The following is a 23,934-nucleotide window of genomic DNA, read 5'->3' as shown; positions in this document are numbered from 1 at the left end:
TTAAAAATAAATAAAAAGGAATAATTAAATTACATTTCTGTATGTTCCACACAGCAGGGTCAGGAAAACTGGTGTATCTCCTAAGCAGGCTGTCAGGTTGTGTAAACTAAAATGCTTAACGTGACTTCTCAAAATACACTTCAGGTGAGCGTTTTCATGAGGTTACAACAGAGCAGACAGCAATGTCCGGAGCTGCGACACAAGTATTGCCCTGTACCTTGAGAGCACAGAACCATGTAAAATGAAATTGGCAAACAGAGTTACCTTACTTCAATTCAAATCCATTCTACTGATTTTCTTACCGGCAAAAACCAGCAATACCTTAATGCTCTCGTTGATTCTGGTAACAAGCCAAGAAAAGAGGCGACTGTATAAATTCTTAGCCAGAGCATCACGAGCGTAATAAGCCTAAAAGGCACAAAAAAGAAGAAAAACAATAAACCCAAGGGCTTGACACAAGCTTTGAACAGAGCATGCGTGACTCGGGCAGTGGTGCCCCTGCCTGAGCAGGATGCTGAGCCAGAGTGGGCTGCCAGGAGGTTTCAGCAGCATCCTTCCACCCTACGGGCACAGGCAAAACTGCACCCCCCCATTCAGATCCTGAGCAAAGGACTCAAGCAACCGCAGTCAGTGAAACTGCATTCCTGCTGGCCTGAGCTGATGAGACACAGGTGGCAATCGCACTGGCTTTGCAGTATTGCAGAAAGATAAATTCACACTGCCAGCAAAAGTTTTTCAGCTGCCTGGGGCACACGATCCATGAGGTAACTCCAGTTGCTCTAAATAAAAACAGGCTGCTTCATCACAATACTTTCTATGTGTGCTTTGTGCAGAATTGCTTCAGCTTTCCATCCTCTGCAACGCTTTCCATCTTTCTGACGTAATTAACACACAGAAACAACACTACCAGCATGTCTGAACTGCTGAATCAAAACATGTTTACGCTGGTGGTTATTCAGTATAGTATAGTTGGGGCTTTTACTTGGGCAGTCATGGACTACTAAGGGAGAAAAAAATGGCCATTTAAAACCATCACTTCTTTTAAAATTGGGACCGTGCCTTTACCTGAGCCACATTCAGTGTTGTTGAAACTTTTTCTTGCTTGGCTTCAACTGTGCGGAAGCTGAAAGCTCTCTCCAACACAGACTGGTCTATACCTGTCAGCTCGCAGATTTCCTTCAGCTCTAAGGTGAAAAAAGCAGGGTGTAAGCATAATGAATCCTTTCATAAGGCTGTTTTTATTCCCTCAAACGATCAGCTTTAAAACAGGTCAGTGTTTTCCCAAAACAGGTTTTCTACAACTGCAATGTTTCCCTTCTATGCTCCCTCCTCCTCCCCCACCAAGCACAGTGAGTTACGAGCTTTGAAAGCACTTTATATTTGGGTATTTCTGCAAAGAAACTTCTCTTCCATTTGCCACAGACTCCTCTTCCGGATGAGAAGCTTTGACATGAAAATAGCTCAACCTCCCAAATGTATCAACTGCAAAATCATGACATCAGATCACCAAAGGAAGCTATAGGCAAAAACACCCCACTGCACCAAACTAAAAGCCTCTGCTGCAGAATAACCAAGCAGTTACAGAAACGCCAATTACCATTCCACGTTACAGAAGAAAGCATTTATGAAGGGGGTGAAAAAGTCATCCTTAAAATTTCAAACACAGAGCAACCGAAATTGAACAAGATTAGAGTCACATTTGCCTGCAGGACTCTATGATTCTACAATACAGTACGCTTACAGAAATTACAAAATTCATAATGAACTTCAGACAAATTAATGCTTTTCTTTCCATCTCTCATCTCATCTCACCATTTTTATCTTTGATTTTACTTTCATCTAAGCCGTTGACGCGAGATTCAGGCTTAAACTCAATGTTTCCCAACTTCAGAACTGCTGCCACCACTTCAAAAACAGACTGTGTTTCGTGATCCATGAAACCAACAATCTGCATGGCATTCTGGAAAGGAGACATATAACATTATGAGATAAGAGAAACTACATTCACACAGATCATAGATGCAGAAGTATTAGCAGAAATTAGAAAAGGTTTTATAGATAAGTACATTTGTAGTATAAATGGGTTGCAGAGGGTTTGGTAAAAGAGCTGGCATATTAGCCCAGCCCACTTCCAGAATCCGTATCAGACTGCTGAGAACAGTCCATGGATTTTTAAAGGCAATATTTCTTTAGCCACTTAAGTTTATAATGCAACCAAGCTATCTATAGCCAAATGAAGATATATTGCTGTCTTCTCAAGTGCATATTGCTGCTCAAAAAGACAGTAACTTTTAGAATCTAAGTTTCTACGACAACCTTCAAATGACTCAAAGATGGTTCTGACAGCATTGCCCAGAGCTAACAGCCAAAGCTGCAAGCACAACAGCTCTGCATTTCTGTTGAACACTTTGGGTTTTACACCCAGCCCCAGTTATTCCTTACCCGAACTGTTCTGAAATTGGCAGCATCATCCACTCCATTCACTTTGGCAGAGTCCAGGCCCAGGTAGTTGTATCTGCTGAAGTCCCGCTCCAGCTTGAGTTTGCCTAATAAATGAAATAAAAACACCATTGTAACAGCATGCTTGTTACGGGTTCTTTCATACCCAGAGTCAGTATTGTCAAGAAAGACTTCTATTTAAAAGATGAAGTTTTCTTTAGGGATCCTCCAATTGCAAGAGGTCTGATTATGAACGGCCTGCCTTCTTGGTCTAAAAGACATTGCAAATGTCTCCCATTCCGACTCAGGTGTCTGTAAAATCTCACACTATATATTTAGTGCAGGTATTATTATTATTATTATTATTATTATTGCTATCGCTAACACCACTGACAACAATAATTAGCAGAATGAAAGCATACTGCATTTCCCACAAAACAAGACACATGTGGAGTTGCCCATTAAGGAACTGTAACTGAAAAAGGCATGAGTGTCACACTCACAGAGGAAGTCTTCCGATGCGCCAGACAGGATCTGATAGAAAATGTGGAAGTTTCTTTCACCTCTTGGCTGCTTCACAACACGAGACTTCTCCAGCAGATCTAGGCAAACAAACAAAACTTCACAAGTCGGGGAAAGGTTTAGCAGAACATTTTCATATGAAATAAATCGGGCCAATATATTATTTCTGTGATCACCTGTGAATTGGAAGAAATACATAAGGCCCACTGCACCTATAAATGCTACAGTCTGTGATCTATGGAGAAAACTCAGCTTGTGGGGATTAATGTACACAACCACCAACAGCCAGCATCAGCATAAGGTTTGTTGAGAAAGATCTTGTTACTGTGTTCATCTCCATTGCAATTAGCTAGGATTAAGCACCTCCTGATGGAATGAGAGCTAAAGGCAAGGCTTCAACCCACATAAATATACAAAATCCTGAGGAAGCTTTCCAAATAAACTACAAGACAGTTTCAAAAAGTAATAACCGCTCTAGCAATTCACCAGCAACAACAATAACAAAATTAGGAGAAAAATTAGGAAAAGCTTCTAACTAGCTTACATTAAGACAGCTCAAATATCGTACAGACCAGTGAGACTTGTCTGTTCCATAACAACACCACTGCCTGAGAGCAGCAATAGGGGCACCAAACGTAGTGGCTGGAAAAGCAGCTCCCAAGGAGCCGCACATCTGGGTGGGTGAAGACTACATGAAGGTGAATCTGCAGCACTGCTGTATGCAGTGTGCAACCAAGAACTCCGGAGTTCTTTGAACAAACATTTGTGCTTTTATAACTCAATAACCCTAGTTTCTTTCCATGCCCAATGACAAAGTACAGGTACACCCAAGCAAGAGGCTGTCCCACACCACCAGCAATTCATCTAGACTTTACAGTGGGATGGGGTACAGGCTTGCCCTTATGCTCTTCCAAGTCAATGACTTTTAAGCTGGAGCTCTCCTTGTTGATCCCTGGTTGGAACTCAGAGCCATTCCGTGCCTATCCCAACTCTCTCATTTTTAATTCATTGCCCAAAGGAGAAGCACGTTCCCCTCCAAGCGGTAATGCTGGGAATGAGGGAGGAAAGGTGAAGGTAAGGCAGCACTGAGTCACACTGGCTGTACAACTTCTCTAACTAAGTGCTGGAGCGGATGGCAGCCAACTTGAATCTCAAAGAAATAAACAACTTCTGCTCCCGTAGTGGCTGCGCACACTTCAGGAAACGGCTGTGTTTTCAAAGGATACTGAAGTGATGCAGTTTGTGAAGCGGTTTGGCTTAGCTGTGTTGAAAAACATTCTATATATAAATGGACTCAAACGCTGTCATAAAAGCTTAGCTACACATCCCTGCAAAACATTAAATGTAAGCCTCCTTCTAATTTACACACACACCTTCTGCAGATACAACAAAGTTGTCTCAAGCAGATGTTGAATTTAACATGTTATGATCTACAGATAGCTGTCCTGGGTTTTCCCCTGTGGTTTACTTGATTTAAACAATATATTTTTAGAAGCAATGAGGTTACTAATTAACAGCCAGCTTTCCAAAGTCCCAATACTCCATCAATTTCCTGCCTTCGTAATTGAGGAAAAAAAGCTCCAGAAAGCAGCTGCTGACAAAATTGGGTATTTACCTTAACAAAGCAGCTGCTATGAGTTCTTTTTAAAGATGCGTTGGTTGTTAAAAACAGCTTTTAGAAAGCAAGCATTACATATACTGTATTTCACACACACTGCTGTTATCTACTTGTTAATCATTAAATCACTGACAGGCTTAGCTGGATTAGGATCACATGATGCTAAAAACAAGCCAGGTATCCTTCAGCAGGAAATCCCAGGTGAGACATGAAAACGTAAAACTCACAGATATTCTGGGTAAGATATTGTACAATCCCCACTTTAGAAAAGGTCTGAACAAGTGCCCATATGAAACATGTTGGACTGTACCATGAAAAAATACTTCAGACAAAGAAATGTGTACACATCAACAGGCACAAGAGAAACAGAGCACGCCCTATCTGCAGTGCACACTGCTGAAAGGTAGCACTAAGGGACAGGGTGGTTGGTAGGTTGGACTCCACTAACTTGAAAGTCCTCACCAGCCTAGGTGATTGCAGTAATGCACACACACGGATATCATCTTGGGAACAAGACAGTCATGTGGATGAAGTCATGTGTTACAGCTAGATAAGCTACTGCTTCTTATCTTCTGTTATAATGGGGGAGGAGGAAGAGCTATTATTCTTTTTATTAAGCTCCCATTTCTATTAACACGGCAATTATAATAAAAGGAAAACTGAGAAGCGCGCTGAGAGTTTCTGTATTCCAAGTCCACAATACTAAACCCATGTAAAAGCAAGTGAATTACACAGCCCTCCAAGCTGCCTTTCCCCACAAGCATTGTGGGAAGAGTCTCTGAGCAATTACCTTGCTGGAAATGCTGGGGCCTTCACAGAAAACTGGAAGAAAAGGAAGACTCAGAGGATCCAAACTTGCCGGATACAGCGGCTTATTTCATCCTCATGACTCAATTACTGTTTTTGTAGTGTCAAACAAGTGCAATACTACTAAATTCTTTTACCTACACTCCTATCTAGTTTACAGGGGGAAAAAAATAATTCCCAGCTGACATCATATACTTAATGACTGCATAAATCAGGTTCATATCAAATTTTTCACTCTCGGTTTCATCTATTTTATAATTGTTCATCACATGAACGCCTTACAAAGCAGTGCACTCAGAAGTGGGGGGTGACTATGTAATGTACTTATAATGAGCCTGTGTATATTTTACACTGTCCAAACATAAAATTATCTTCAGCTTGGGAACATACTGGTTCTATCTTAATAGACGTTACAAAACTCTTCCATTACTGTCTCTTCCACTGCACTATCCCCAGTCTGACTTAACTGAAAAGATTTACCCCTCCATTTACGGCACATCAACATTTCAGTTCTACCAGGTGCCACTAAAGCCAGCGGATGTTACAGCTCACTGCAAACTGGACAGGACATACAGACAGCAAGCACTGTCATGGTAATTTTGCCCTCTAGCTCTGGCTCATGAAAGGTTCACTTGTAGGTGAATCCTTGTCATTATGGAGCAAGAGCTTGTTGAGGGCACAAGAATCACTGAAAGGAAGGTCAAGATAGCATCTGTCACAACATGAAGGGTGACTGGCAGACTGACTGGTCTTTGTTAATCTTTAGCAAAGTGATAAAATTAGTGATGTGTTTTCATTAGCCTTCTTGCTATCAAAATAATCCACACATTAAACTGCTTTCCAGTATGAAATGCAGCTCAATGACACACGCTGTGGCCCAAAAAGCCCGCCAACTTCATAGGTGTTTGGAAATCAAGCTCATCAGATTCAATTAATGAAGTTTAATCAAAATATTATGATATCATCTTCACATGATGTTAACGCTGAACCAACAAATGGTCAGAAAGTGAAGAATATTTATTAACAAACTAATCACCCTTTCCCTTTTAAGGACAGGAAACTTCAGCACAGCTTTACGAATTAGGATGGCAAATCCTAAATTTGACTACAACCAGAGCAAATTGTAAATGGTGTAGAAGAATTTAAGCCCACAGTAAATCATGAATGGCAATATCTCCCAACAGAAACATTTCTTATCCAAATCAGTACAATGCTGCAAGCATGAGAAGTGTGGAAAAATACAGGTTAGGGCAATGCACTTGTATTAGCATTGTACATAACTGAAATCAAGTCTTAAATGAGCTGGGCAGGCATTGAAACACTGTGAACTGCAAGGGGGTATACATTAACACCCAGCCACAAGAACTCAGTATTTAACTGTGACATCCAGAGTTAGTATATTTAGTAGCCCAGTCAGTAGCATCTTTTTAACAACAGGGTCTATACTTCATGTTTTCAATTCCATATTCCTCTTATCTCTCTAAGATACTTAATAAACTTTAGAGTAAGGATACCTAAAATAGGTATCTTATAAAAAAATAGGTCTGCCCTTGATAACACACGCCATCACATCAGATAATTAGACGCAATGCCATCATTACCATCTGCTATGATTTATAAGGTAGATAAACAGTTCAGTAACTACTTGGATCGCCTTTTAATATGACACAATATTTTAGTTAGATGACTCAGCACAGTGTTTTCAAAGACAAATTGCTGAATATCCAGTCTGCAAAGCAATTCCTTTTTACTTATCTTTATTTATCTATTTTGAATATGAAGAGAAAAGAAAAATAAAAAAGAAAGAAAAAAAAACAGCTAGTCTGCTAAATTCTTTTTGTACAGATTAAATTACTGATGACTACACTTAGCTCACATTTAATTACTGATGATAGCAATGAGTACATTTGACATCTAATTTTATTGATTGTCAGTGTTGACAGACAGCCATGAACACTCGAAGAGCAACTGCTCTGAGCTTCATATTGATAGCATTACAAAATGCTAAATCCATGTGCGTAATTCTTCACAGTGTTTCTAAAAGTTTGTGTTATATCTGAGAGTTCACTAGTTGAGCCCGGTAGACTAATTGTGTCTCAACCAGGAAAACTGCACTGGGGTCAGAAGGCTTTAGAAACAGGAATGAATTTGGTTGAGCAAAGAGAGAGGCCGAGGCCAGGTCAGTGACACCTAGTGCAGTCACTCACTGCCCTCCTCCAGCCCCATCTGAAAAGTAAGGAAAACAAACAAGCATAACTTTATATAGCACAGAAGAACAACTCCTTATAAAAACAAAACAAAAGCTCTAGAAAGAAAAGCAAGTCAAGGCATCTTGAATTGGCACTCTGTTACTGGTTCCTTGCTTCCCAGCAGAGAGACTGCTAAAGGGTCTATCAGAGCAGCAGCCTTACTTCCAGTAATAAAACTTAGGTTTAGTGGGGAATAATATCAGTAGTAGGTGAATGATTGGACAAGATCATCTTGGAAGTCTTTCCCAACCTTGTGATTCTATGATTCTGAAGTCCAGGGCTACTTTTCCCTCCATAAACTCAACAGGCTTTTATGTTCTCTCACAATGAGCTTTCATCTATACCGTGAAATATGCTAAAATTAGCATTAGAAGCATTAGAATGCTTTTATTTCAAGAAAGCACTCTCATTCCATTGTGATGCCCAGCATACTTGGTGTGACTTCTGGATTACAAAACCGAGTATCTCCAACACCACCTACCATCAATATATAACACATCAAATCAAGTCACAGCTGTGTCCATGGACCCAAGTATGAAACAGGCCTCAGACACACTTAATCCATTCAGAGGCAATGTAAGAACCCACACGCTCTGCTTCTTACCCTCTAAAACACCACATCTATTATTCACAGTTCTTTCAAGTCTCTCTTCACTTACTCTCATAAACTGATCACCAAAACAACAAAACAAAAAAGCTTAATTTACCACATAATGAGGTTCAGTTAGACCAATGCTGCTATTGATTTCAATAATTTACCCACCCTCCTTTCTGAGCAAAACGTTTTTAGCAGTCAATATGCTGATATCAAGAGCAATACTCACAGTTGCTTATAACTCCTCCAAGTGGATCACCCTTGAAATCAAACTCAATATCCATGTATTTTCCCTGCAAAAGAAATAGAGTTCAAGGCTCTAACTTTTGTAAAAGGAAAAAAAAAAAAAAAAAAAGATATTTTGGAGACTATTTTAGAAGTTCCTCAGTTGTTCTACAGGCTAAAAGAGTAAAATGCAACCTCCTGTGCACAACGCCAAACTGTAATAAGGTAAAAATGACTCAAAGCTTCTAATTTTACTATCACAGCCAGAGATTCTCAAGCCAACTGCTTCAATAGGCCATGTGCAACACGTTAATTTTTTTTGTTCCCTCGACAAAAAGTAAGCTGCACAAACATTCAGCAGAACACTACCCCCACCCAACAGTGCTTGTGGTTGCGTAGGCGTTACCGCACTTATTAAAGGAAGCATCGATGTCCAAGCAGACGTATTTGCTCTATGCCAAACGTCCCGAGCACTCAGAATAACACTCAGGAGCAGCAGCAGTGATTACCACTGTTACTGTGGGTGCCTGTCCAGCTCTACGTGCCTGCCCTGTGCAAGTGATGGCTTTTTCCCACTGAACTCATTGCTTAGTAACTCAGAGACCAGAGGCAACAATTAGCAGGCTGTCACCACAAAAGCCACTTCATCTGCAGCCATACTGACGCAGTGCGTTGCCTTGACTTCTGCATGACTTTTCTGTTTCGTGCTGCTCAGAGCATCATTTCAATAGGTACAACAAGCACTTATGGCAGTAACAGCTACTTTTAGCAAAGACAGAATGAACAGAGCCACGCTACAAGCACAGCTCACCCCGACAAGGAAGTTTAGAGAGATAAAGAGCGCTGGTAGGAATTCAATCCTGTTCCCCAAGCCACGCACAGAAATGATCTCACTGGTGAGATCAGAAGATAAAAACAACCTTTGAAAGGAAAAGCCTCGTGTTTATCCTGCCTCATTGTGTTTAGGAAGAGATTTCTTGTTTTAATTACAGAACATGAAAAATCAAGCATTTAACAATGACTGCCTCAAAGATATGTTTAAATTTGCTGGCTATTTTGTCAAGTTTGGCTTATTACGTTCCTACTGAAACTCCATTCTTCTCCTGCTGGCAGCTAAAGCAGACGAGACGGGATAACACTTGTACTTTCTTGTTTGAAGTTAATTCTGAGCTGATTCAAATTTTCAAGATAAAGAATTAAATCAGATAATTAAATCTTAATTTCCCAAGGACTGGGCCAGCTGGCTGTTTCTGGAAGTATTTTTAGCTTGGTGCTCATAAGCAAGAACTTGAAAGGCGAAATCCTTCTTGGTTGCACTTTGTCCTGGAAAGCCTCCCGCTTGCAAACGCCCCTCTTCTCTCTGACAACTCTCCTCCTCCAGCCTGTAGGACCTCGTCTCTGACAGCTGTCCCTTTCCTACTCTTTTTATACAAAAAACTGTCCTGCAGTGCCTCAAATTTCAGCCCCAACCTTGCCTCCATGGCCATATGCAGGGCCCACAGTGCGCACCACTTGCTCTGTTCACAGACAGAGCAGTGACCGCAATTAAGTTTTCACTCACTCACAGTCAGATCCTTAATTTTTATTTTTATTTTCTGCTTGTTTCTGTTAAATTTTCAAAAGATGCCTATGCCCACACCAGAAACCAGCAAGATTTCTGACAAATAAGTGATACATCTTTCAAAAATATGGCCAAATGTAGTAGTAACGCTAGGAAAACAACTGGGCAGGAGGATATGCTACAATGTCCAGAATGATATACTGATTGTTACTGATCTTGAACACTCTCCAGGCATCTCAGTCCTAGGACAACTACAGCAATGTTCTCTCTCCAAATGATTCATTCACTCCTTACAGGTGGCTTGATGGCCAATAAAAGGTGAAACAAAACCAGCATGCTATCCCCTATAAGGAATTCTAATTAGCCTTGCAGAAAATACTTACAAATCTAGAGGAGTTGTCATTCCTCACAGTTTTGGCATTCCCAAAAGCTGGCAAAAGAGAAGAACAAATAAGACCACATCTACTGATAAAAAACACCCAACCAAAAAGCATACCTAAAAATTGCTTTAACATCTACGACCTTTTATATGTCTAAAAGAATCCTAGACTTCTGAGAAATAATACACCACTCATTGCACTCATATCACTCACTCAGGATAGACTAAATGTGACATTTTCTCCATTGGGAAAACATCTATGGAAGTCCAAAGCAGTTGGATTGATGAAAGAAAATGAAAGAAAGCAGTTGTGTTGATGAAAGTAAAGGAAAGAAGAGCATACAAGGTGAAATTATTTCAAGATAAAATTGCACCTGAATTGAGGCAAATCTTGAGTTTGAATCCTCACATTTACAATCTGATGACGGAAATAACTTTCTATATAGGAAATTCTACTTTCTCTTCACTTCAGATAAAGAAATCAAGGTTATCCACCAGTACAGAAAATGAAAAAAGATGGAGTCTGATTTATAAGTGTTTAAAACACCCTCTTCAGCTAGACCTCTAAGCTAGGTTTTGGAATGAAGTTTAGTTCTAGCCTCTTCAGTTCAAGCTTCCAGACAAAGCAATCTCTCTGAAAAGTGGCTTCCTAAGGCAATACTCAAATGGGCAGCCACCAGCTCAAAGCACATAGGTCTAGACGACATTCAAGTTCACACATTCTCAAAGCCCGGCAAGTCAACCAGGAGCTCATCTCCTGCTTTATTAATTACAGCATCCCTACTCCAACAGGAGCCTTTATTTACTCCCAGTATTTATTTATATAGCATACATATCTTCAAAGGTCAAATCAAGTGAATGTTATTTGGATAGAAATAAATACACGCTTTTAGGCTTCAGCAAACTTGCATGAGTAGACTTATTCTTGATCAAAGAACTGAAGCCAAAAGGAAAAGTTTCTTGCTCCTGAAGGTTAAGGAAAAGTGAAAGAATTGTTTTTAAAATCTTTATGCCTGCAATAAATCATCTTTTCAACAACCAAATCTCTGAGCTGCATTTTCTTAAACACAGTGCTGAACAGTAGAGTCATTTATAACCGCACAGAATCAAACACAAGCGTTCCATTATAAAGCATGAGACACGTTCCTGAGTTTTCCCTTAAGTTCATTGTTTCTGAAAGTTAATTTACAGTAGTGACTGTAGTTTTTTCTAAAAATAAAACAGAAAATTTCCGTAAGATAAATTACACACATTTAACATTTATGTTATTTTCTTGCACTGCAGCTAGACTGAAACTGATCTACGTAACCAAAGAAAAACAAACCTAACCACAAATGCTTAATTCCTGTCTAAAATGTACATAAGCTGCCAGGCCTGCTCGGCGGCCTCCTGGTCCGAAAAGCTATATAAGTATGTACCACTGCACCAAGAAGAACAAAGAATACCTTTAAATGATAGAGCAGTTCCCTGTGAGCTTACAGTATTCTTTCTGCATTTAAACAAAGACTTGCAGGCTAACATGAAATCCAATAAATTTGGCAGTCCCTGGGGAGCAACTTGGTTTTGGCAAGAAAAGCCATCACACTACTTAGACTATTTCTGTCTACATCTGTCTACATCCTCCCAGGGATAAGAACAGCAACTTGTGTTTTGTGTATAGTTCACGATCAAATCTTACCCTCCCCAGTGCATCACTGCTCTCAGTGTGCTTTTGATTATTTATTTTATTGATTTTTTAAAAAATTATTATTATTATTTTCCTTTTCCTACTCGTGAAATGAATACTCGATCCTTACAAAATACAAATCCTTACATTTATGTATAGATAGCTAAGCAATAAATAAAACGTTGACACTCAACAGTGTGACAGACACTGTATGTTCTATAGCCATTGCACCACAATAGGTTTGTACAGCGGTTATGAGAATTTGTCTCAGCACCACATTAGCTCAGAGAACTGTGGCAAAACCCATGCCAGGACTCAACACAATAGACTTAAATAAGGCATTTCTGAAGGCAATTAATAGACAATGGGATAAAACTGGGTGCTTTGAGGATCACATATCCTATCTCCAGGAAAAATGAAGATCCTGTTTCTGGCAGCCAACCACTTCCAATTGACTAATTAAAAAACAAAAACCCAGACAATCACCAAGTCCTTCATGGGAGAGCAGGAAAGGCAGATGTCAGGAAGACAAGCTAACAGAAACGAGACACCGTACACAGGGAACAATAAGTTCTAGAGAATAACGGGTACCCATGTGGATTAGGTTAGTTTTTCCTAACATCCATTTATTCACTTTTTTTTTTTCTTCAAGAAAAATAATGCTTTGCAGAGATTGTTTGTTTACTAGGGCCTGTGATAGTATAAATTGGAAGGAAATGAATCAGAGGTTTTGAACTGAAGTTAAATCTCTTAATACAGTCAAGCATCCTCAAGCCAGGGTTAGGAAAGGGTATGCCCTGAGAGAGCTGACTGAGGAGTCTGGGAAGTATGATCTAACTTCCTAAGCTGTTACTTCCTGAGGAAAAGATTTAATTTTTAAGCAGGCCTCTCTGTAATTGAGCAACTTTGTGTGGCTGTCTTCACAGAAAGCACCTCCTACAGTTTTGGAAACAAAATACGTGCAAAACAACAGTGGGTAGTGCTTCCAAAGCCATGTCATCCGGAAAGCTGATAGATACAGGTAGTACATGCTTGTGAGAAACATACCTTCAAGAACGGGATTAGACTGCAGAAGTTGTTCTTTCACTTGGTTAACCTCTGCCCCCTTGCCACATACAGCTGCTACGTATGACATTACAAGCTTGCTTGCCTCTGTAGGGGGAAAGGAAAACAAAACAGCAGTAAGAATCAGCAACTGGTCATTCGGAGACTTGATCTTCATCCTGTTTTCACCATAACAGTCAAGAATCATGGACACATTTCATTTCAGCTTTCTTTTCTCTTGGTGCACAGCCTGGAACAGACAAAGGAGCTCACCGTGACGCAAGAGCCACGCCATGACATCAGGACCTCCATTGACTTCAATATCTGGAGCCCATCCAAGCTAAAGAAGCCACTGTTGGAGACAGCACACCGCAGCTACTTCTCTATTTAACCTTAGTTTTGCTTCCTAAGTGGCTGTCTCTCACTACCTCTAAGGTAACATGCTGGAATGCATAGCCTAAATCTGAAGGTTTTAGCAAGAAAAACTAGGCCCAAGCACTTTCAAGATGCAAAATGCAATAAGTTTACCTCACCAGATACACAATCGCACAGATGTAAGCACACAACCTGCAATGCTTTACACGTGACTATAACTCTGAAGTAAGCTACAATTAAGCAAATAACAGCAATTCAACATCACATAACATTATGCAGCCAGTTTCAAGGTATAAAGTTTAGAGAAACTGAAGTTCTTATTTCAACAACAAAACTAATAAGGAGATATAAACTTTTAAGGAAGTCTGGAACAGTTTTTACACTGGATTTGTAAGGATGTCCTTCAGCCAAACAGACATGAAGATTTCCAAAGGGAAAAATTCCATCCAACCCTCATGTTTTAGTTGGTTTGGACAAAGAGCAGCTGCAAAAGGACCCTGTTTATAAACAGAATCCGTGAAGTTCAGTATGATGTAAGATGGTGAAATTTGAGGCAACATCAGCTGATATACAGTGTAATGACTAACAGCTGGAATCCCTATCAACTTAACCCAGTCGCCATAAAAAAAGACAAAACATTACTTGCTATTCAGAGATATGTTACAAATTAAAGGGTTTTATTTCAGGAAGAAACTGACTAACAAGTTATCCCTTGGATTTTGATTCTTCTTAATCAAGCTCGTCTGCTGGTATTAAATGACAATCCTATACTGGAAAGAAAACACAGCAAGCCTGTGATTCATGAAGCAAGGAAGCAGAAACCAGCAGTGTCCATGCGGAATCCCATCTCCCTTAACCATACAACTCCTCGAGCCTAGCTGTCTTTTCTAAAAATACCTTCCCTTCAGATCTTGGAGTTACCAAACTATCTGATATGAAATACTTGCTAGAGCAGTCAAAACCTCCAGGGAGAGCTACTCAAAGAGACTAGAAAGCACTGAAGGAAAAAATAAGATACTAGAAAAAACATATACATACAATACCAATACATACAATGGCCTTAAGACCGGCTTTGAACATCACCAAAAGACAAAATAAATGCCAATTCCACTCTGCTTCGCTGAGTAAAGACACAAGGAAGTGAATCACAGACTCAATGCCTAAAAGCACTTCAATACGCTACTCATCCTGGTAGCATTCTATGTTTTCTTGCACAGTGTTACTGTTACTATCTATTACCAAAATAAACACATCGTGAAAGAAGTCTAAAACCTGAATAAATTAAAGAAAACAAGTGATGGCAGTTCAGTTTCAATGGTTTCAAACAAAACATGCCAAACATTCCGGCTACCAGTAACACCTATTCTAACAGTTACACCATATCTGTACTACTAAATTTGATTCTTCACCTTAAGGAATTTCTCCACTATCCTTCTTTTTCTTTGCAGTGAAACCTAAGCCCTCAGCTATCAGACCCACTTCAGCATCCATGATCATGTCAAATACTTAAGAGAGAATATCATAAATTCTGAGACCATTACTGACTTGAATTTCAAACCATGCTGTTACGCTATTCAGTACTTACCTTTATAAAGCAGGAATAACCCACATCATGCCCTATGTGACTATGAAAACTACAGAATGCAGTCAGAATCCATATACAAATCTGAACCTACCAAAATCCTACTCACAAATAGAGAAGTTGAGAAACTCAACCACTGCTACAGCCTTCAGTCAAATAAATACATTTTATAAAGCGCCTGTCAGCTGTTTGGGACCTTATTGATCTTGAGGAAATAAAAAATTTAACTGTTTTGGTAGAAACAGTTTTGGTAGAGAACTCTTTTCTGATGTGTGGAATCCTAGGTAGAATCCATAATACTGATATGAACAAGAACTTGCTTTATTTAATATATACTCTTAATGGACACACAAATGCTTTACTGCCATCAAACTGGAATAAAAGGATTAACTTAAAAGATCTCAAGACATTTTAATTGGCTGCCACTAACCAGACAAAGGAAAACAAGACATGGCTCATGAACAAAACTGAAGCCAAAGGCACTGATCACAACACACCAAAGATGAAGCCCACACTTCACATTGTTGCACAGCATGCAAAAGACTGATGAGATTTCCAAGATAATCAGCTATTGGTATGAATTTTCCTTGGGAAACACTGTATTCCATCATAAAAGCAAATCTTTATTTAAAGACACGTAAAATGATCAAAGGTTTGTCTTCCAGTGTAGAGGAGCCAGAGCACTCAGTTGTCACCACCTTCGATAATTTTCAGGGGAGAGCCTATAGGTTTTTGGCCTTTGCAATACTCTATTGCAAACCAGCATCACCACAGCACAGCTTTGCACAGCAACAGAAATACCTCTTTAACACATGACAGGACTATATCACAGTGACAGCACGGAAAAACATGAGTTTTGGGAAGATCACTCCTACAGCAACATGCATGACTGCATTCATTTACTACAGTGGCCTCACACAAAGTCTTACTGGTACCTCTCAGCTCTTACAGCTTCCAGCATCACTTAGCAACAGACTCGGAATAAAAGTCAATGCTTCTGAATGAGGTCGAAGCTGTTTATTACCTGTTTTTCCAGCTCCGCTCTCTCCTGTAATAAGAATACACTGGTCTTTGTCCTGGTCCCTTAAAGATCGGTAAGCTTCATCTGACAGAGCAAAGCTGCAAGAGAAAAGAGCCAATTAAGGATTAGGTAAAACAGATAGCAACGACAAGCATGATTTGTCCTTCATATCCACGCAGGAAAAATAAAATATCCAAGCGATGAAGCTTACAGAATAAAAGACCCACAGAAGCAAAATGGATACTTGGGCTCATTGGTTTTTTCAGGCTTCTCCCCAGGAAAGGGGAAGCAAAATCTGTCCTACAGGTTTTTATGCAGATAGAAAACTCAAACTGATGAAGTTTGAGGCAATTTTAGGTTGTACTCTTCAATGAGCAAAATGTGAGTGCAATGGGGCATGTCCAATCTGAAGACATTTAGAGAAAGGAAATGGGAGAATCCTGAGCACTAACAGTATAGTAAGCTGCAAATTCTACTCTGACAAGTCTGAAGACATCAATGAACCTGAGAAAGTATTGAGCATTTTAAGCATTTGGGGGGTATTATTGGGCTTTTGCTCAAGTCTGCAGACATGTTTCCCAGTAAGTGTGTTCTTAGCACACTAAGGGTGAAGCCATAATGTGAAAATGAAGAATATTCTTAGATTTACCAGCTTTCCTACAACAAAAAATCTTTCTACAGAACACAGAACATTTTAAGCCTGAAACTCCTGGGCTGCAATTTGGATCCAAAGGTGCTCTGTTGCTATGCATTAACATGTATTTTGGAGAAATGCAGACATGTCTTTTATATTTAGCTTTTCCTCGGTTGTCATTTTAAGCCAGAGGAAGAATAGCATTGACTTTGGTTCAACTGCATTTTTCAGCTCATGGAACAAGGCTTTCTGGATGCAGCACTAGAACTCCTTGCAAAAACTTCAGCAGTATCTACAAAAAGATGTACAAGCAAAATCCAAATAACAGGGCACACTCACAGCACTAAAAAAATTCAAGAAACGTGCTAGCAAACTTGCTAGCAAAACACGGCATAGTTTTACATGAAATAAACATCCACTCATCAGACCAAGAGCTTTGTTCGACTGGTGTTCCTCATAGAATGATAAGTGTCGGTATATATTTTAAATCATAAATAGTTCATTATTTACAGCAAACAAACCACAGTTTCACACCAGCAAATAACTCACAGGACAACATGATATATATCATGGTTACATTACTGACACATCATTTAGAAACTTATTCTATAGCAGCTTGGGAGCTTTGCATTCTGCTGACAACTGCAGAGATAGCAAGTCTTGGTTTTGCATAATGAAGCCATACAGAGTTTCCACAGGAAACCACAGCTTTCCAAGCTCTTTGACATGAAACGAGCTATGGTTAGCATGGGCAAAGCAATCCATGCTCAGCTTCTTCTAGAGACTCTAGACTCTTCTAGAGACTCCTACTGCTACAGCACTAAAGCTTCTAACATAAAACCCATGTCTCAAATCAGTTCATACCTATTTCTTTTTTGCTAGCTAACATTTCCCCTAGAGCTTAGGCAATTCTTCCTTCTGGCTTCTACTCCTCCATGGTTTTAGGAGAATGTCATACTTCCCAAGTTATTTACCAGGTGCACATGAAACACTTTGTACTCCCTCATCCTTCATCACCAGACTCATCCCTCTTGTCTTTTTGAAGCTGCATCATGTTCTGAGCTCAGCCATCCAGCAAGAGCCCAACACACCCGGTGAGCAGTGTTCCAAGAAGTCTGCAAAAGAGGTCACGAACACCTTCTGACTCCTTCCCTGCCCTGGAAGACAGTAGCTCCTGCCACTGATGCTCACACCAATTCCCCACTCTTCAATCTCCTCCTGTCCTGTTTCCTGCACCAAGGTTCCTCCATTGCTTTCCTTACAGCTTACGTTGCCTCAGAATAGTCTATACTGCAATTCTCCCTGCACAGCTGGGCTACCTGCTTACCAAGCACAAAGAGAGGTCACCACTCCTTTTGATACAATTACCGCTGAACCAGAATTAAAACTGATCTCTCCAAGCTTACTACCACTATGGTGATTGAAGCATTTCAATGCGGCAGTTCAACCAGAGGTGAAAATGTGTTTACGAGAAAGTAACAGGCTGTAATGTTTTTAGCATTACAACAAAGTCAGTCCGTGCCATGGCCAACAGGCTGGAGAGCTAGAAAAAAAAAAGACAGACTCTACTGCTGCTGAGAGACCATGACACAATTTCTGGCATCTGCTTTACTGACCTGAATCCAAACTACAGTAGCAATAGCACTTTACCAGACTGTCTCTCAGGATATGTTTAGGAAATGAATAATATTTGCTGAATGCTGCTGCAGATACACTTGTGAACTGAAGAGCACAACACAGAGTGTTCGGACATCCCAGCACATGTTTATGTAACTTTAATCACCATCCTTTTTGCAAGGAAAAATAAAGCAGTGAGATATAAAGGAAAGAAATATAACGACGATGAGCATTCATGGACCATGCAAGCAGCCATTAATGGTAGTACCACGGACCCATGGGTTTCAATGGAAGCTGGCTATCAGCAGGAAGGTGAGGCTCTGTGGTGCTCTCAGACCTGCAGACTGGGTGGCTCGCACCGTGCCTGCTGTCCTCCAGACAATCCCAGCCATCAACTACAATTTCTCTGCTAGAACAGCTTTCCTAGCAAGAAAATGAAGTCAGCGTCAAGCACTGAGAAAATATTCTCTCTGCTGATACACTGAGCTATGAGTTAACCAGATTAGAAAACATTCATCGTTTCTAATTCACCGAATTTCCAGTTTCCCAGCAGCCCCCATCAAAACATACTTCAGTGCTTAATGTATTTATTAACTCTGCCTGCACTGCATGGTCAAAAGCTCCAAGTTGTGCCTTTCCTCCCTCGGTGAAGAAACAGAAAATTAAGTGCTATTAAGAGATATGAGAAGCTGGAGAGCAAGAAGGACTCCAGCCAGCCCTGATCTGCTCCAAACCAGCCAGGGATGCTGGGCATACATTGGCTTTTACTCCAGTCTTCTAAGCTACCCAACAAAGTAACAGACCCACAACAGTATCAGATATTCTCCACTCCAGGAACAAGAAAGAAAGAAGTCATCTCCTTCTAGAAGTTTTGCAGAGTCACTTACTATAAGTTTCCTAAAACTTACCTCAGAAGTTTCAACCCCTGCCCTAACAACTCAATTTCAGGAGGCAAAAATCTAGAGTATATAAATAACAGCATTTAAGGATTCTAGGTCTTGCTGGCACTGCATGAACAGCATTAGGCACATTTAGATCACAGCCTGAACAAAGAACTTTATTCCAAAGAAAAAGAGAGAACAACTCATTTGTCATGTCAACTTCAGTGGCACAGCACTGCTTCACAGTCCTTCATATTTATTACCTCGTTTTGTCTTTACATTAAAAGAAGCTTCAAGTCTTTCAGTTTAAACTCCACTTGTTGCCAGAATGTGATGTCACGTTACTCCTTATTTATTATAAACACATTAAATAATCTCATTTGAGGCCATTTGAGCTTAACATACTTTTACGACCTGGAGACTGCAAAGAATCCCTCTCCCTTCTGCCTCTCAGCAATGTGAAGAGGTGCAGCTCTGGAAGCCAACATCTACAGCTGCAGCTTTAGGCCACATTCTGTGCTCTGACCCACCTCACAATTACAGAGCCCAAGCAAAACTTTCAAAATAGTCCATAATTGAAAAAGTAGTTATAACCCATGTGTTTTGAATTAAATGGTGAGTGTGTCAGCAGTGCCGTTTTCCATACCTTATAATAAACTCCCCTTTGATTTTTAGGTTGTTAGGAGAGATGACAACTTTCTCCTACCACAATAAACACAGAACTATTTACTGGAGCTCTCTTTTGGCTGAGATTTAAGTATAGAAGCAGTTTGAAGTTCAAATGGCACCCACACCTACATCAGTAGCAGGCGTTGCCTTTTTATAGCACCCATTCCTTCGGCCACACCACTCCAGATGGCCTGATGGGTCTGCAGAGGATCACACAAAACCAGTACTTCAAGCCCTAAAACGTGGGCATGGAGGGAAGCAGCAAAGAAGGGTTTCCAAGAGGCTCGGGCAGCACCTCATCATCTGTAACAGAACAGTGAGGTCAGCCCACAGTGAAGCTCACATGTGAAGCAAAAGCCTTGTCCTCTTCCATAGCCATCTTCCTTGAAGCCAAAAATACCTTTTCAAAGGACGCTTATAAGTCCTTTCTCCTTGGCCTACTCAGCTGTCTCTAAACACACTGGCAGGGGATACACCAAGGGGCAGCACGTTATCATTGCAAAGCACACGCTATGCTGCACTAAGAGCTACAGCAAAATACAGATATTACACATTGTTTAACATGAACTTCACATCAAATTTAACATACGGTTTTTCTGCAAAGCCTAACTGAGAAGGGTAATTTTAAAGTCCTTTCCTTTTGGAGTGCACAGAAGTGCTCTGTGACAGGATGACAACCACGGTTTCCTCCCTCCTGCAGTGAGCTGAGGAAATGCACCAGTCTTGTTGGTCCTGATGTGCTCATATTAAAAAAAACCAATAACCTAGGACAGGAAAAGTGGAAGCACGTTTTATAGAGAGCTTTCAGGCTTCATGCTGTAAATCAGCACTACTCATCTCATTTTCCTCCCCCAGCCCCACCAAAGCCCAGTGGAGAAACCAGCACTGGGGAAATACAACTATAAGAGATTATTTGCATCATTAGCTCAAAGCACAGATCTGTTTAATCTAATTGCCCTACGGATAACAAGCACGGCCCCATTTTCCATAATTACAAGGTGCCTCCTGTCAGCCCCTTTGACACACATGGGGAGAGGAGGCTGTCAGCCTGCCATGGGCCTGAATGGAGCAGCAGCTGACAGAACAGCGCCTGGGACAGCCCCGCACAGCCGAGCAGCTGCTCTTTGAGTCAGGGGAAAAATGAAATGAGCTTAAGTACCAGGATAAAGAGGTGCTCTAAGACAGATGGAAAGGCTTTTCTCCCCTTCAGAACGTTACTGCGTCTTTAAGCCTACTTGGTTTTCCCGGTGAGGACTGAAATTTGTTTTATCAACAACGCTACGTGTCTAACATACACAGGGAAGCACAGCTCCTGTATTTCCCTCCCCACATGGCTATTCATGCTGGCAGCTGAGACGTTCTGAGACACAGAACAAAGCCCGGAGCTGAGTAAATCAGCCTGTCTATTTGTGAGGAGCAGCCAGAAACCAGGGAAGGAACAAGACAAGGACAGACAAAACCACTCTTGATTTTCAAAAGTAAAGCGCTTTAAAACACACCCTAATGCTAAACCAGAGACATTTTCTGTTCTGATGAACTGGGAATGCAATACACACCCTCAGATGCTCTCTGGAGGTCCCTTCTTCCTCAGGATGCAGCAGCTCTCAGGCACACTTCAAACAGTGCCGGCACAGCTGGGCTGCTCAGTCCCTTCCCCACCCTGGGGACAGGACATATTTCCCCTGCAAGCCAGCAGGATGCATTGCTTTCTTCCTGGTTTTGATCACCTCCTTTTTACTCAGTGATGGTCAAAAAGATGCCTTTCTTGGGAAAACAAGCAATGATCTTTCCCCTGCAATGTACACACAAGATGTAAACACAACACATGACTGTCTGCCTACTTCAACAATATCTTAAGGCATCCCATTGGGGCTGCACAGCACTGTGATGGAAAAGAAGCAAGCACAAGGAACCTACAAGCCAGCCATGACATTACTGGACAGCAGGACTCCAAAAACAAAAGTAACTATTCCTCTTTCTAATCTAAACTATACAACAGATCCACTCTTTAAATTTCAGCACGGTAACAACCCCAATAAGCACACCCACATCCCGTTCAACAGCTTGGTCCTATGAGCTAGCCAACTGTCACAGCAGCAGCCCTCCAAAGCAACATGGAAATTCAATGGCCAATCACTGCATCACTGCTGATAAACAAACCAGCAGGGCAGCCCAGGGCCCTCTTAATGCCTTTTAACTGGGGAAAGCCCCACAGAGTAGCACACCAATTGAATACACACCAATGTACAGCAGGTACAATCCGGGGTACGGCTGGCATACCAAAGGAAATTAAAACAATGCACTATTATTTGGAGCTGTCAAGCTGCTGTCAGCAAAAGGGAATCTTTATTTAAACCAAAGAAAAAAAGGCAAATGTCTCCACACGATGAGCTTTTCGGCACAGCAGCTGGGCTTGGCTTCCCTCTCAAATAGTCCCATTCCTAGAAATTACATCAGCCAGCTGGATGCCCATTAGCCATCACACTCCCACGGATCCAGCAGAACGAGTAACTCCCAGTTCTAAGGCCCTGACCAGATGAGGTCCTGACCTAGAGCATCTCCCACCCCAGTACCAGGCTGTGTTATCTGGGAAGACAGCCAGACCCTGCACTATTACAGGGAGGACACACTGCAGACCTACAGCAAATCAGTTTGCAGCAACATGGGTGCAGGATTTTAAGTTTCCTGGAAGGAAAAGGGCACCTGCACGTACAAAACAATAATAACAACGTTTGGCTCTTGTATAACTGAAGGGAAGTACGGAAAGTGTTTTTTGATCTTTTAGCTAAAAATATCTCTAATTGTAGATGCAAGGCTTTTCCTGCTGTTTATTTCTTCTTGCTGGACCTTCTGCAGCTTTGCAATCCATGAGGTTGAGCTTGTAAAACTGGAATTTATCTCTATACGTAACACAGAACATGTGTGGAAACCAAAGAAGCCTACTAGTAAAACTCAAATATCCAGTTTGTGCCAGCTGTGGCCATATTTTACACAAAACAATTATTTTTCTGCAAAACAAGACATGTTTGGGTGCACCATCGCACTGTGCAATTAGTGTGGTAAAAGCAAACTCCTCATACAAAATCAGAACACATCTTGACTTCATTGGCTGAGCACGATACCTACACCATCAAAATAAAACACTAAGACATGACTCTTCATCATGTTTAAAGCATGGGTTTAAGAGACGATGGATTTTAAAGATCATGGCTAAACAAAGACCCCTTCCTGAAGGAAGTATCACTTGGGAACTTGGACTTGTTGGGAACAAGTATCACTTGGCTCCCTGGGCAGGGCAGGGACTTAAAGCACACCTCAGGTCCTGAGAGCTGATGAGCTCGAGCGCATCCTCACTGAGGATCATTATGGAGCCATTCTGGTCAGCTCCACTCTGAGCCTCACACAGGGTTTACCTACTAAAAAGCATTCCAGCAGTGGAGAGAATGAAACTACATACACAAGAGAAATACAGATTTGAACTACCTTACAAAAGCATTGTGACTGCGGTCCCTTCTGTAGTTCAGATCTCTATTTGCAAACCCCAGTCCTAGCTCTCCTATCCATCCAACACATAAGGAAAAGATTATGCAGTGTACTAGACAGTAAACATTAAGACTGCGCATTTCCTAACTCACAATATGAAAAAGTTTATCCTCGGTAATCCAAACTGCATTAACCACGATGTACTCTGAGTTGCAGAAATCAAAGCCTTTAGGATATAGTCACAGACAGAAGGAGAAGGAATGGAAACAGGGCCTTTGAAAGCAGTAGGAGAGCTCAAATCTCGCTCGAGTTTCAAGGCTTGTAACATTAGCCTTATTTATGTTGCATCTAAAACGATGACAAAGGCTCGAGCAGAGCAGATGGGCATTTACTGAAGTATTATAAATTACTTTAAAAAAAAAAGGAAAAGAAAAAAAGTAAGAAAGAAAGAAAGAAAAAAACCCCAGCATTGAGCACAATGAGACATTTACAATGAAAGAACGACAGCTGTTGTTAATTGCAGTTTGAAATGCCAGTTGTTGAGAGCACCATGCTGCCAGTCTAGGA

The 23,934-nt window shown here is 40.9% G+C and overlaps 1 protein-coding gene across 7 annotated transcripts in view; it reads right to left on the bottom strand.

The window, feature by feature from the left end:
* The window catches only part of MYO1B (myosin IB), a 92,696-nt gene that overhangs the window by 35,634 nt on the left and 33,128 nt on the right, over positions 1-23,934 (bottom strand). For all 7 annotated transcript variants that reach the window (XM_085553617.1, XM_085553622.1, XM_085553616.1 and 4 more), the window contains exons 4-12: positions 16,087-16,181; positions 13,109-13,213; positions 10,400-10,446; positions 8,460-8,523; positions 2,943-3,041; positions 2,443-2,546; positions 1,813-1,960; positions 1,066-1,184; positions 322-408 (exon numbers count right to left, since the gene is read on the bottom strand). In XM_085553617.1, the coding sequence (XP_085409743.1) occupies positions 322-408; positions 1,066-1,184; positions 1,813-1,960; positions 2,443-2,546; positions 2,943-3,041; positions 8,460-8,523; positions 10,400-10,446; positions 13,109-13,213; positions 16,087-16,181 (868 nt within the window). The remainder of the gene's footprint in view (positions 1-321; positions 409-1,065; positions 1,185-1,812; positions 1,961-2,442; positions 2,547-2,942; positions 3,042-8,459; positions 8,524-10,399; positions 10,447-13,108; positions 13,214-16,086; positions 16,182-23,934) is intronic.

Source organism: Coturnix japonica, chromosome 7 (genome assembly GCF_054131305.1).
Source record: "Coturnix japonica strain WE chromosome 7, WE-NBRP24, whole genome shotgun sequence".
In the NCBI taxonomy this organism is placed as follows: Eukaryota; Metazoa; Chordata; class Aves; order Galliformes; family Phasianidae; genus Coturnix; species Coturnix japonica.
The sequence above is the reverse complement of the archived record's forward strand: the minus strand, read 5'-3'. Positions and strand labels throughout refer to the sequence as shown.